The sequence below is a fragment of the Leptopilina heterotoma genome, unplaced genomic scaffold (assembly GCF_015476425.1).
Source record: "Leptopilina heterotoma isolate Lh14 unplaced genomic scaffold, ASM1547642v1 Lhet_15, whole genome shotgun sequence".
NCBI classification, from domain to species: domain Eukaryota; kingdom Metazoa; phylum Arthropoda; class Insecta; order Hymenoptera; family Figitidae; genus Leptopilina; species Leptopilina heterotoma.
In genome coordinates this window covers 3,918,733-3,931,985 of record NW_025110867.1, presented here as the reverse complement: position 1 = coordinate 3,931,985, position 13,253 = coordinate 3,918,733, and the positions used below count along the sequence as shown (strand labels likewise).

The 13,253-nt window shown below is 22.6% G+C and overlaps 2 protein-coding genes across 2 annotated transcripts; one reads left to right on the top strand and one right to left on the bottom strand.

The window, feature by feature from the left end:
• Nucleotides 1-2,775: 2,775 nt before the first annotated feature.
• On the bottom strand, nucleotides 2,776-5,975 carry LOC122498456 (39S ribosomal protein L40, mitochondrial). Its single transcript, XM_043606181.1, has 5 exons — nucleotides 5,818-5,975; nucleotides 5,289-5,375; nucleotides 4,952-5,122; nucleotides 4,482-4,680; nucleotides 2,776-2,953 (listed from the first exon to the last, which is right to left on the bottom strand). Exons 1-5 carry the CDS (start codon nucleotides 5,847-5,849, stop codon nucleotides 2,834-2,836), a joined length of 609 nt encoding a protein of 202 aa, XP_043462116.1. The 5' UTR covers nucleotides 5,850-5,975; the 3' UTR covers nucleotides 2,776-2,833.
• Nucleotides 5,976-6,715: 740 nt separating this feature from the next.
• On the top strand, nucleotides 6,716-12,970 carry LOC122498455 (eukaryotic initiation factor 4A-III). Its single transcript, XM_043606180.1, has 5 exons — nucleotides 6,716-7,000; nucleotides 8,490-8,825; nucleotides 9,097-9,319; nucleotides 9,460-9,714; nucleotides 12,417-12,970. The coding sequence occupies exons 1-5, from the start codon at nucleotides 6,859-6,861 to the stop codon at nucleotides 12,667-12,669; spliced, it is 1,209 nt and encodes a 402-aa protein (XP_043462115.1). The 5' UTR covers nucleotides 6,716-6,858; the 3' UTR covers nucleotides 12,670-12,970.
• The last annotated feature ends 283 nt before the right edge of the window (nucleotides 12,971-13,253 follow it).

The window sequence follows — 13,253 nt, the reverse complement described above, 5'->3', positions numbered from 1 at the left end:
TATTAAAATTTTTGAAAATTCTAATTTAATTCTTTTGAAGAATATCTTTGAATTTTTTTAAAATAATGGAATTTCTTTAATAATTTTAATTTAAATTTTTCAAAGTAATTGGATTTTATATGAACAATTTCTTTAAAGTTTTTACAATAATCGTGTTTCTTAATAATTGAAATTAAACATTTAATTCTTGAATTTTATTTAAATTTTTAGAAAATACCTTAAAAAAGAATAATTTCGCTCAATTTTTCAATTCTTTTTTAAATAACTTCGGGAAACGATGAAAATAAACATTGGCACTGAAAATATATAATCTCTAACCCTTTCTCTTTCCTATTATTGCATAAAGAAATTAAAATATGTTGCAGAAAATTATTTATAAGCCGTTTTGTTGTGAGCGACTTTATCTTTAAATGAGGGTAAATTCGCTTACCATTATTATTCTCAGTACAATTTTTCACAATTGAATTTTAAAACAAGCAAAATATTTGACCCGAAAGAAAGTGGTCGACAACGACGAACACAACTGACGACGAGAACAAAAATTACAAGACAAACGGCAGACCAAAGTTACGAAATAGGAAAAACGAGATAAATGGGGTGGGAATAAGAGGAGTAAAACGTTTTTATCAAAAGACAACAGAATATGTGTTTCCATGCCCGTAATCGATTAGTACAATTTTTCACAATTGAATTTTAAAACAAGCAAAATGTTTGACCCGAAAGAATGTCGTCGACAACGACGAACACAACTGACGACGAGAACAAAAATTACAAGACAAACGACAGACCAAAGTTACAAAATAGAAAAAGGAGATAAGTGATGTTGGAAAAGAGGAGTAAAAAGTTTTTAACAAAAGACAACAGAATATGTGTTTCCATGCCCGTAATCGATTAGTACAATTTTTCACAATTGAATTTTAAAACAAGCAAAATGTTTGACCCGAAAGAATGTCGTCGACAACGACGAACACAACTGACGACGAGAACAAAAATTACAAGACAAACGACAGACCAAAGTTACAAAATAGAAAAAGGAGATAAGTGATGTTGGAAAAGAGGAGTAAAAAGTTTTTAACAAAAGACAACAGAATATGTGTTTCCATGCCCGGAATCAATTAGTACAATTTTTCACAATTGAATTTTAAAACAAGCAAAATGTTTGTCCCTAAAATAAAAAGACGAAGACCACAGACGATGAGAACAAAAATTACAAGACAATGGACAGATGAAAGTTACGAAATTAGAAATTTATTTAAATACAAAAATAAATAATTTATTGAATAATTGAATGTTTTTCAAAATTGAATTCTCATAAAAAAATGCAAACAAATTTTGAAATAAGTGAATTCTTTTAACGAATTTTAATAAAATTTCTAAGAATAATTACATTTTTCGAGAAATTTGATTAAAATTGTATTAAAAATAATTGAAATTCTGCGATGAGTTTTATTATTTGTGAAAATAATTAAATTCATAAAAAGAATTTTAGTATTTACGAAAATAATTGAATCTCTGTAATAATATTTCATTATTATTATATTAATATTTAATTATTATTATAATTATAAAAAATTGAATTATTGCGAAGAAATTTATAAAAAAAAATGTAAACATAATTGAATTTCTGCGAAGAATTTTATTACGTTTGAAAATAATTGAATTTCTGCAATTATTTGTAATTTTCCTAAAATTCTCCAAATTATATCGTACAATTTACGAACTTTTCGTCCTTTTTAATCAAATTACGGACTTTACGGACCTTTTTTAAAAAAAAAACTGATTTTTACGGACTTCAAGCAAATTTACAGACCTTTACGGGATTTACGGACCTTGTTTGAGCCCTGAAAATGGCGGATCCAATATGGCGGACACTTTTTTTAAATTTCATTTAATCTAGTTAATGTTTGTTACTCGGGGTCTCTAATAACGAATCGGAAGTCAGTTTTTCAATATTCAAAATGGCGGACATTTCTTTTACATTTCTTTCGATTCGGTTAAAACTTGTTACTATAAGGATTTTTTGAAGTCGCTTATTACGAATCTGACGTCAGATTTTCGAGACTTTTGAAAATGGAGAATCCAATATGGCGGAATGTTTTTTTTAAATCGATTAAATAGCTTTATCCAATATTGTCCCAATATAGTTAAAGATTATTTTAATTTATAAGTTGGGATGTGTTTTTAATAGTAAACTGTTTAAAATTTTCATTTTTCTACCGTTTTATGAGAAATTAATTTCACGTTTCATATATGTAAATTAAAGAAATTTATGTTACTTAAAGAAAAGAGAAATGGCTTTTATTTTGTTAGGAAACGAAAAAAATCGTTAAAATGTAGCAGTTTTTTTTAAACATTTCTCTTCAGAAAGAAAAAAAAACAAACTTTTTTTACTTTTAAAATAAAAAAATATGAAAATTTTAATCAGTATTTAATTTTTTTCTACGTGACACTACATGTTTCAGATTCATTTTTCCTTTTTGAATAGTCAGTACTTAAACAATATGTATATCCTCCTTTCCTTGAATTATTGAATTTAAATCAGGGATCGCTTCATATATTGTCTAATTCACTATTATAAGTTTTTTTCTAGTGAAATAGTCTATATATAAGTCCATTACTGATTTAAATGAAAAAAATTATTATTGTATCGAATGAATGTGTGTACGTAATTTTTGTATAAGAAAAAAATGCATACGTATATATAGAATACGTTTTTTTACTGCAAATAAAGAAAATGAAAAAAAAATTAATCAATAATTTTTACTTTAACAAAAGAATGGAGAAAAAAACAATTTATTTCTTGAGCTATAAAATCACATTAACATATTTTTAATTACTCTCCTTCGTATTTTTTTGTAATATCAGTGTAATCTCCATCTGGTATGTCGTAGTCCACAATGGCTGGCGTTACTGTTGCTCCTGATATTTTGTACGGCAAACAAACAGGATCCAACTAATGTAAAAAAAGAGAAAAAATATCTATTATAAAATTCTGTTAAATTTACATTTTAAAATTAAATTAAAAATTAAATAAAATTAGGCTTATATTAAACTGTTATTATTCTTATTATTATTAATTATTTTATTTATTATTACTATTGCAGGGTCGCCATAAAAATATAATTTTGTTTTTTTTTCTGACTTTTCCCTGACTTCCAAACAAAATTTTGACTTCTTCCCTGACCCTAAAGAAAGACCGAGATTTTTCTTTAAACCAATTATTTCTAATAATTTTTTAAAAAGTTGTTTGAAAATTTTCGAATACATATTTTGTTTACAATTAAATTTTAGGAAATTTCGATTATTACAGGACTCGAACTAGGTCCGTAAATCCCGTAAAAGTCCGTTTTTTTTAAAAAAAAAGGTCCGTAAAGTCCGTAATTCGATTGAAAAAGCAATAAAAGTTCGTAAATTTAACGATATAATTTGAAGAATTTTTGAAAAGTTCCAAATAATTGCAAAAATTCAATTATTTTCAAAAGTAATAAAATTCTTTGCAAAAATTCAATTATGGTAAAAAATTTTTAAAAATTCTCATCAAAATTTCAATTATCTTTAGAAATAATATTAAATTCTTCTCCGAAATTCAATTATTTTCAAAAATTTTAATAAAATTCTACCCAACAATTCAATTATTTCGAATACAATTTTAATAACATTTCATGAAAGAATACAATTTATAAAAAAGTTTTTAATAAAATTTTTCGAAATAATTCAATTATTTTCTAAAATGTTAATAAATCTTTCGAAACAATTCAATTATTTTTATAAGTAGTAATATTCATCCGTAAGAATTCAATTATTTTTCAAAAATAATAAAATTTTTTTTAGGAATTCAATTATTTTCAATACAATCATTAAAAAAATTCGATTGTATTCAATAAATTAAAGAAATTTTTCGAAAGAATTCAATTATTTTCTAAAAATTTAAATAAAATTCAAGAATTAAATGTTTAATTTCAATTATTAAGAAACACGATTATTGTAAAAACTTGAAAGAAATTGTTCATATAAAATCCAATTACTTTTGAAAATTTTCAATTAAAATTATTAAAGAAACTCAATTATTTTAAAAAAATTCAAAGATATTCTTCAAAAGAATTAAATTAGAATTTTCAAAAATTTTAATAAAATTTTCCCAAAAATTCAATTATTTCTATAAATAATAAAATTCTTCGAAGAAATTAAATTATTATCAAATTTTTTGACAAAATTCTTTTCATAAATTCAATGATTTGCAAATTTTTTATAAATTTTTTCGCAACAATTCAATTATTTTCATAAATAGTATAAAATTTTTACAGGGATTTAATTATTTTCGTAAATAATAAAAGTCATCGCAGAATTTGAATTGTTGTATTCAAAATAATTGAAATTCTGCGATGACTTTTATTATTTATGAAAATAATTAAATGTTTGCGTAGAATTTTGTAAAAATTTTTATTTTTTTAAATAAAATTATTTGGTTTTATTTTTATCACCTGAATAGCCTCTTGATATAATTCTTCGGATTCCTCACGAAGGGCATTCAATGCTTTCTCTTGAGAATATAGAATACTTTGGATAGTGTCCATATCTTTTCTATATTCTAATAATTTATAATGAGCCCACTTGTCCTTTATTTCTTTTCTTTCAGCTGTAACTTCCTCCTTGATTTTCGGTAAATTTCTTATCCTCAATCTAAATTGAAAAAAAAAGTTTTCTTTATTACATTGTAACTTAGAATCAAATAAAGTTGTAAATAAATAATATTATTGTATATGAAATATAAAATTATTGCATTTAATGTGTAATATTTCTGAAATTAAAATTATTTGTATAATTTTGTTTTATGTCTGAAATTCTAATTATCAAAATCAAAAGAATGAGTCAGATTGATGTTCATTTACAAGAGATTCAATATATAATATTTTTGTTTTATTTTCTATATATATATATAAATAGATCATACTTTTTCTCCGTAAAAATTTCTCTTGGCACTTGTAATTCTAGAATAGGTTTTGGAGTTTTTTTCACTCTCTCCAATCGACGAATTTCTTTTTGCAATTTCCGTGTTTTTCTCTCAAACCTTCGCTTTAAAATGGCTGGATCAATTCTCTTCTTCTTCTTTAGTGGTTCACCACTGCAAAAATTATTGTTCATCTTAATAAACAAACCATTATTACAGAAAAAATAAATAAATACGTAAGAAATATATAAAAAAAATTTTTCATGTAATCAATAAAAATATTATTTATTGTAATTATTTAAAAAAATGGGAAAATTAAAAAAAACTCAATATCCTTTACCAAAGTATTTGTGTTGCATTGAAATAAAGAGGAAGTGTATTTGTCGTAAAAGTTCTTCCGGTTCCTTGTACATTGCCAATAGATAATCTGAAAATTATTAATTAAATTAAATTATTTTCAAGAATTTTAATATAAATTCAATTATTTTCAAGTATTTTAATATAAAATCAATTATTTTCAAGTAGTTTAATATAAAATCAATTATTTTCAAGTATTTTAATATAAATTCCAAATTTTTTAATTCTAAATTCAAAAACTATTCCTAAAGATTTGCACACTAGCAAAAAGAATTTGTTTTCGACTCTAAATAGAGAAAATAATATTTTCTACAATAAAATATATTTTGTATATTTGTATAATTTATTTTTTTATTAACATAATTGTAAAATTTATTATTATTTCTTCTAATTTAAAAGAAAAATGAAGAGGAAAGTTAAATTCGACTTTTTATAGGTTATGTTACGAAATGAATTATTTTTGAAAAATATAACGTACACTAATTATTATTAAAGAAAAAAATGTCACTCACCTTGAGAGAGAGGATAGAATTCCTGAAATCATGTTGACAGATTTAAATATAGTTTCTTTAATTAATAATTAAATTATATTGAAACATAACCAAATACTCCGTTTTTTGATTTGTTTTGATTTTGACATTAAAGTCTCCGAACAATTCCGAACAATAATGCTTGGAGAGTTTTTACCATGATCCAAGTAACAAGGTCTCGCCACGCGCAGGCAAAAAAAACGTGGAACCAAGCACCAATCAGAATGCGGACGAAGTGACGACCATATTGAAAGTCTAGCCGCGTATTTTTAAATGTGTTTCAAATCCAGAAAATAAGATTGTTATTGTTATTAATATATTTTTATTTTTAATAATAAATATTATTAATTGTTATTATTAATATTAATACGTATAAAATTATTGATAATAATAATAATAAATATTACAATAAATAGTAATTAATATTAATAAATTATTATGAATGTTATTTTATTTTTAATAATAATTATTATTTTTAATTATTGTTAATATTAATAAATATAAAGTTATTAATAATAATAATAAATATTGCAATAAATAGTAATTTGATTTTCAAGATTCCAAGCAACCAATATATGTGAATGTTATGTATCAAGTTAATAATAAGTATTTAATAAAAAATATTAATATTTAATAAAGAATTATTTTACTTTTAATTTATTATTCTTTATGTTCTTTAAATTTGTTTCTGTATTTGATTCAAAATTTAGCGCTTCAATATGGTCGTCGCTTCAGGTAATCGCTATGATTGGTCGGCTTTTTTATGGTGCGCGAACCGAGTTAAAATTGAGCCCGACTTTGGCGAGACCTTGTTACTTGGATCATGGTTTTTACCTTTCGTTCACTTTCGTTCATTTCCGACTATTTTCGTTTGTTATCGACTTTCCTACTCACACGGCGGCGAGTGTGTCACCAATTGTGTTTGTGTGCTGCTGGCGTCTCCGATTTTGCATTTGGAAAAAGTTTAATTGCTGTTTTTATTTCCAAAATATCATATTCTGGCGAAAATTAAAAACGAGAATAATGTCAGAATCAAAAGGTCGTCGACTTCCCACAGAGGATCTTTCAAATGTTGAATTCGAAACATCCGAAGATGTCGAGGTTGTTCCAACTTTTGACAACATGGGCCTACGAGATGAACTTCTCCGAGGAATTTACGCTTATGGTAATATTTTTTCTTTAAATGAAAGTAAATTGTAAGATTTAACGAAAAATTGATGTAAAATTTGACCAATTCTTTTTTTTATTTCATCGGAAAGTATGCGGGAATTTTTATTTATTTTTACGCGCAATTGAGGAGCTGTATCGAAGAACTCGCTCGACGCTCGAACAAAAGGGATAATACCAGTCAGGTAGCAGTGAACGACCCAGAGGTCCTCACTGCTACCTGACTGGTATTATCCCCTTTTTTCGAGCGTCGAGCGAGTTCTTCGATACAGCTCCTCAATTTGTGTGACATAACCTCACATTTCGACTGCACATTTTATTCATTCATTTTATTTTATTGAAGGTAATTCTTTTGGTTCATAAATGCGTATATAATTTATAATGGAATGTATGAAATATTCAATTGAAAAAAACTATGAAACGAATTAAATAATCACGAATGAAATTTGAAATTTGTAATTTTTTGTTTAAATTTAATTAAAAACGGTACATTTTAATTTATTTTGCAATAAAAATAAGGCCTTTTTTTGGTGCAAAATAATTAAAAACGCTTTTGACAGAAAGCAGAAATTATTTCAATTTAATTTAAAATGTATTAATTTGATTCAAATTTTTGTTTTCATTTAATTTAAGATTATATATTTTTATTTTACTTGAAATTTAATATTTTACTTAAAACTCCATATTTTAATTTAAAAATTTATATTTAAATTAAAGACTTCATATTTAAACTTAAAACTTTGTATTTAAACTTAAAAATTTATGTTTAAATTAAAAACTTTATACTTAAACTTAAAAATTTCTATTTAAACTTAAAAGTTTATATTTAGATTAAAAATTTTATACTTATACTTAAAACTTTATATTTAAATTTAAAATTTTATATTTAATCTTGAAACATCATATTTAATTAAAGACTTAAACTTAAACTTTAAATTTTATATTTAAATTTAAAAGTTTATAGTAAGATTTAAAACTTTCTACTTAAACTTTAAACTTTATATTTAAATTAAAAACTTTATAATTACTTAAATTAAAATTTTATATTTAAACTTGAAGCTTTATATTTAAATTAAAAACTTTATACTTAAACTTAAAAATTTGTATTTAAGCTTAAAACTTTATAATTACTTAAATTAAAAACTTTCTACTTAAACTTTAAACTTTATATTTAAATTGAAAACTTTATACTTAAGCTTAAAATTTTCTATTTAAACTCAAGTTTATATTTAGATTACAAATTTTATAGGTACTTAAACTTAAAACTATAGTTATTTAAATTAAAAACCTTACACTTATAAACTTAAAACTTTATATATTTAAATATATTTAGATAAGAAACTTTATACTTAAACTTATAACTTTATATTTAAAAATAAAAACATTCAAAATAAGAATATAAAATTTTTTAATATTTAATTTAGAAAATGAAAAAATGGAAATTGATAAAAAAAATTTAATTTTGCAATAAATTTCCACTTTTCCAGGTTTTGAGAAACCTTCGGCAATTCAGCAGAGAGCAATAAAGCCAATTATGAAGGGTAGAGATGTAATTGCTCAGGCACAATCGGGAACTGGTAAAACGGCGACATTTTCAATAGGAATTTTACAATCGCTCGATATTCAAGTACGTGAAACTCAAGTTCTTGTCCTGTCGCCAACACGTGAACTCGCTACACAAATTCAAAAAGTTGTTCTCGCTCTTGGTAATTTTATGAGCGTTCAATGTCACGTTTGCATTGGTGGAACTAATCTCGGCGAAGATATCAGAAGACTCGATTATGGACAACACGTTGTTTCCGGAACACCCGGAAGAGTTTTTGGTAAAGATTCTTTTCACCTTTCAATATTCTTCAAGCAAATAAAAAAAAAATTTTTTTTTAAAAATAGATCTTCTGCTACTTTGTGAATATTTTTTTATTCTTTAAGTTTAAAAGACGTGGAGTTCGAGTTAAAATTTTGTAAACAGGTTTACAAAAAAAAAAAATCTTTTTATCTCCGTTGGCTTGTACTCAATGGATCATCTTCTAATATTTTTATTTAAAATTTTGATTTATTTTCTGGTGATGAGAATTACAAATTTTCTTTTTTCAGATATGATTAAAAGACGAGTGCTAAGAACCAGAGCAATTAAAATGCTCGTTCTTGACGAATCCGATGAAATGTTGAACAAAGGATTCAAGGAGCAGATCTACGATGTCTATCGTTATTTACCACCGGCGACACAAGTTGTCCTCGTTTCTGCCACATTACCCCATGAAATTTTAGAAATGACTTCAAAATTTATGACTGATCCTATTCGAATTCTCGTTAAACGGTAATTATATAACTTTTCAAAGTGCTTATAAGATAATTATTAATTAATTAATAAAATAAAATTTATAACTTAATATATAAAGAGTAAAATAAAAATTTTAAAAATACAAAAAAATTGAGATTTTAATTTATTATTTTCAGTGATGAATTGACACTTGAAGGAATTAAACAATTTTTCGTTGCTGTGGAACGTGAGGAATGGAAATTTGACACACTCTGCGATCTTTATGATACATTGACTATAACACAAGCAGTTATTTTCTGTAATACTAAACGTAAGGTTGATTGGCTCACGGAAAAAATGCGAGAAGCAAATTTCACTGTTTGCTCAATGCACGGAGATATGCCGCAAAAAGAGAGGGACAATATCATGAAGGAATTCCGATCTGGACAAAGGTATTTTGATAAAAAATATTTCCTTCTCATTCAAATTTTGCAAAAAGACAGATTTTTAAATGACGACTAAGTTTTCAAAAGCTGATAAAAATCCATTTTTCAAAAAGAAAAAAAAGATGTAGATAAAATATAAATTAATAATTAATAATATATTTTTATATCCATAAAAAAATTGCATTGGATACAAAAACATATTTTCTACAAAATTACGGATGAATTTTAAAATCGAACAATTTTGGAGAAAAATAAAAATTTAAAAAGAGTCCAAATATTTTCTAAAAAAATTACTGTAAAAATAATTTTCTTGATGCAGTTTTAATAATTTTCACTGAAAATTTTGAAAGTAATTGAATTTTATGAAGAATTCAATTATTTTTAATAATTGTAATCAAATTCTTTGTAAATAGTCAATTTATAAATAATAAAAATCTTCGTAAGAAAATTCAATTATTTTTCATATAAACAATAAAATTCTTATCCGAATTTCAATTATTTTCAATTCCATTTTTAAAATTCATTTCTTCGAAAATTTCAATTATTTTTAAAAATCTTATAAAAATTCTCCGAGAAAATTGAATTATTTTAAAAACTTTTCTATAAAATTTAATATTCAAGAATTCAATTATTTTCATAAATAATAAAATTTTTGCTGGAATTTAATTATTTTAAATACAATTTTACTTGAATTCCAGGGAAAATTTTATTATTTTTAAATTTTGCGTAAGAATTCAATTGCATCAATAAATAGTAAATTTTTCCCATTAATTAAATTATTTTAAATACAATTTTCATAAAATTCTTCTCAAAATAGCACTTATTTTTTAAAATTTTGTAAAAATTCATTTATTTGCAGAAATAATAAATTTTTTCACAGGGATTCAATTTATTTTAAAAAAATTTATTAAAATTCTATTCAAGAATTCAATTATATTCAGAAATAATTAAATTTTTGATTTACTGAAAATCATTGAATTTTTGTTAAGTATTTATAAAAAAATTTGAATAGAATTGAATTCATTTCAAGAATTTTATCAACATTTTTTCAAATAATTGAATTCTTTCGAGAAAATGTATTTAAAATTGTATCGAAAATAATTTAATTCTTGGAAAGATTTTTATTAAAATTCTTTTTAAATAATTGAATTAAGATTCTTACATTCTTTTTTCATTGGAAAAATAATTGAAGAACTGTGAAGAATTAAAGAAAGAATTTATGAATTTTTTGAAAAATAATTGAATTTCTAAGAAGAGTTTTATTGTTCATGAAAATAATTGAATTCTTGAAAAGAATTTTGTTTAATTCTTTGTAAATAATTGAATTCTTGTGAACAATTTTATTATTTATTTATTTATTTATTTAAGATTCTTACATTCTTTTTTCTTTTGAAAAATAATTGAATAATTGTGAAGAATTAAAAAAAGAATTTATCAATTTTTTAAAAAATAATTGAATAATTAAAAAATTTTATTATTTAAGAAAATAATTAAATAATTATGAAGAATTAAAGAAAGAATTTATCAATTTTCAAAAAAATAATTGAATTTCTAAGAACAATAAATTTTATTATTTTTTAAAATAATTGAAATTTACAAAGAATATTATTATTTTTGAAAATAATTGAAATTTACAAAGAATTTTATTAAAAACTTTTGAGAACAATTGAATTGTTTAGAAAAATTTTATTATAATTTAAAAAAAATAATTAAACCTGTTATAGAAATTTTATTAAAATTATTTTAAATATAAATTATTGAATTTTTCCATAGAAATTTTATTAAAAAAATTTATTAAAATTCTTGCCAAAAAATTTTACAATTTATAAAAATAATTGAATTATTTCGAAGAATTTTCTATCAGAATTGTTGAAAATAATTGAATTTTTATTAAAATTCTTTTATCTTGAAAATTATTGAATTTAAATAATATGTCTAAAAATAATTGTATTTTTCGAGAAATTTTATTAAAATTGTATTGAAAATAATTGAATTCCTTTTGTAAAATTTTCTTATTTATAAAAATATTTTCATTCTTGCGAAGAATTTTCTTATTTATGAAAATATTTTCATTCTTGCGAAGAATTTTCCTATTTATGAAAATAATTGAATTATTGCCGAGGATTTTACAATTCATAAAATTAATTAAATTGTTTCGAAGAATTTTATCTGAATTTTTAAAAATAATTATATTTTTTGAAGGAATTTTATTAAAATTTTTGAAAATAATGATTTTTTAAAAAAAGATTTCATCAAAATTGTTGAAAATAATTGAATTTAATTAATATTTTTTTTAAGTAATTGTATTCTTTGGAGAAATTTAATTAAAATTGTATTGAAAATAATTGAATTCCTCCGAAACATTTTATTATTTATAAAAATAACAAAATTCTGGCTAGAAATTTTATTAATTATGAAAATAATGATATTATTGCGAGAAATTTTATTATTTATGAAAATAAATATAATGAAATTCTTGCGTGAAATTTTATTAAAAATTTTCAATAAAAATAAACAAGAATATTTAATATTATGTACTTAGTAAGTAAATGTTTTAAATTTTAAATCTGTAATCATTCAAAAATTGATGTTTATTCTTGAAAATATAAAATTTTTTAATTTATAAAATTCCATTAACTAGTAGTTTAATATTAGGGATAAAAATTTATGAAATTTTCGTTTTCACATTCTGTTTTTCTCTTTTGCAGCCGAGTTTTGATCACCACCGATGTTTGGGCACGAGGAATAGACGTACAACAAGTTTCGCTCGTTATCAATTACGATCTTCCAAATAATCGTGAATTATACATTCATCGTATCGGTCGTTCCGGACGTTTCGGCAGGAAAGGTGTTTCAATAAATTTCGTGAAAACCGATGATATTCGAATTTTAAGAGACATCGAACAATATTATTCAACGCAAATTGATGAAATGCCAATGAATGTCGCCGATCTAATTTAATTTTATTCTATTCATAGTTTAAATGCCCTCGATTAAGATTAATTTCTATAAATTATCTTCTTTTCTTTTTCCCCCACTTTCTAATATAACTTAAAAATTAATTATTATGTTAATAATAATAATAAGATTATAGCGATTATATTAATTTTATACTCTGAGTATAAAACGAGAAAAATTAAGATTTTCGATCTTTTTTTCACCCCAAATTTGTGTAAAATCAATTATGTCTGTAAAATATTGTAAAAATATTCACATTACGTTATATTAATCGCTTTAAATAATAAGAGAACATTTTTCACAATGTTTATTGTTTTCTTCTTTCCCGTTTACAAATAAAAAAAATATTTTCAATTAGAATTCTTCTTTTATTGTCTATTTTTTCTCTTGAATTTTTAATTGTAAAATTATTTTTAAAATAGAAATATTACTGAAAGTACAAAACTCAATTTTAGAATTTAATAAATTCTAAAATTGAGTTTTGTACTTTAAGTAATTTTTTTATTTTAAAAATAATTTTACAATTAAAAATTTTCGTTTTAATCTCGGAGATAGGAATGAGGAGAAATTGAAAAATCGCGGCTCTC

Bases quoted from the DNA above. Each gene is read 5' to 3' on its own strand.
- LOC122498455 (XM_043606180.1), top strand. From the start codon at position 6,859: ATGTCAGAATCAAAAGGTCGTCGACTTCCCACAGAGGATCTTTCAAAT. The intron at 9,320-9,459 runs GTAATTATATAA...TATTATTTTCAG, and splicing joins ATTCGAATTCTCGTTAAACG to TGATGAATTGACACTTGAAG. The intron at 9,715-12,416 runs GTATTTTGATAA...TCTCTTTTGCAG, and splicing joins GAATTCCGATCTGGACAAAG to CCGAGTTTTGATCACCACCG.
- LOC122498456 (XM_043606181.1), bottom strand. From the start codon at position 5,849: ATGATTTCAGGAATTCTATCCTCTCTCTCAAG. The intron at 5,123-5,288 runs GTAAAGGATATT...TAATTTTTGCAG, and splicing joins AATGCAACACAAATACTTTG to TGGTGAACCACTAAAGAAGA. The intron at 4,681-4,951 runs GTATGATCTATT...TTTTCAATTTAG, and splicing joins GAAATTTTTACGGAGAAAAA to ATTGAGGATAAGAAATTTAC.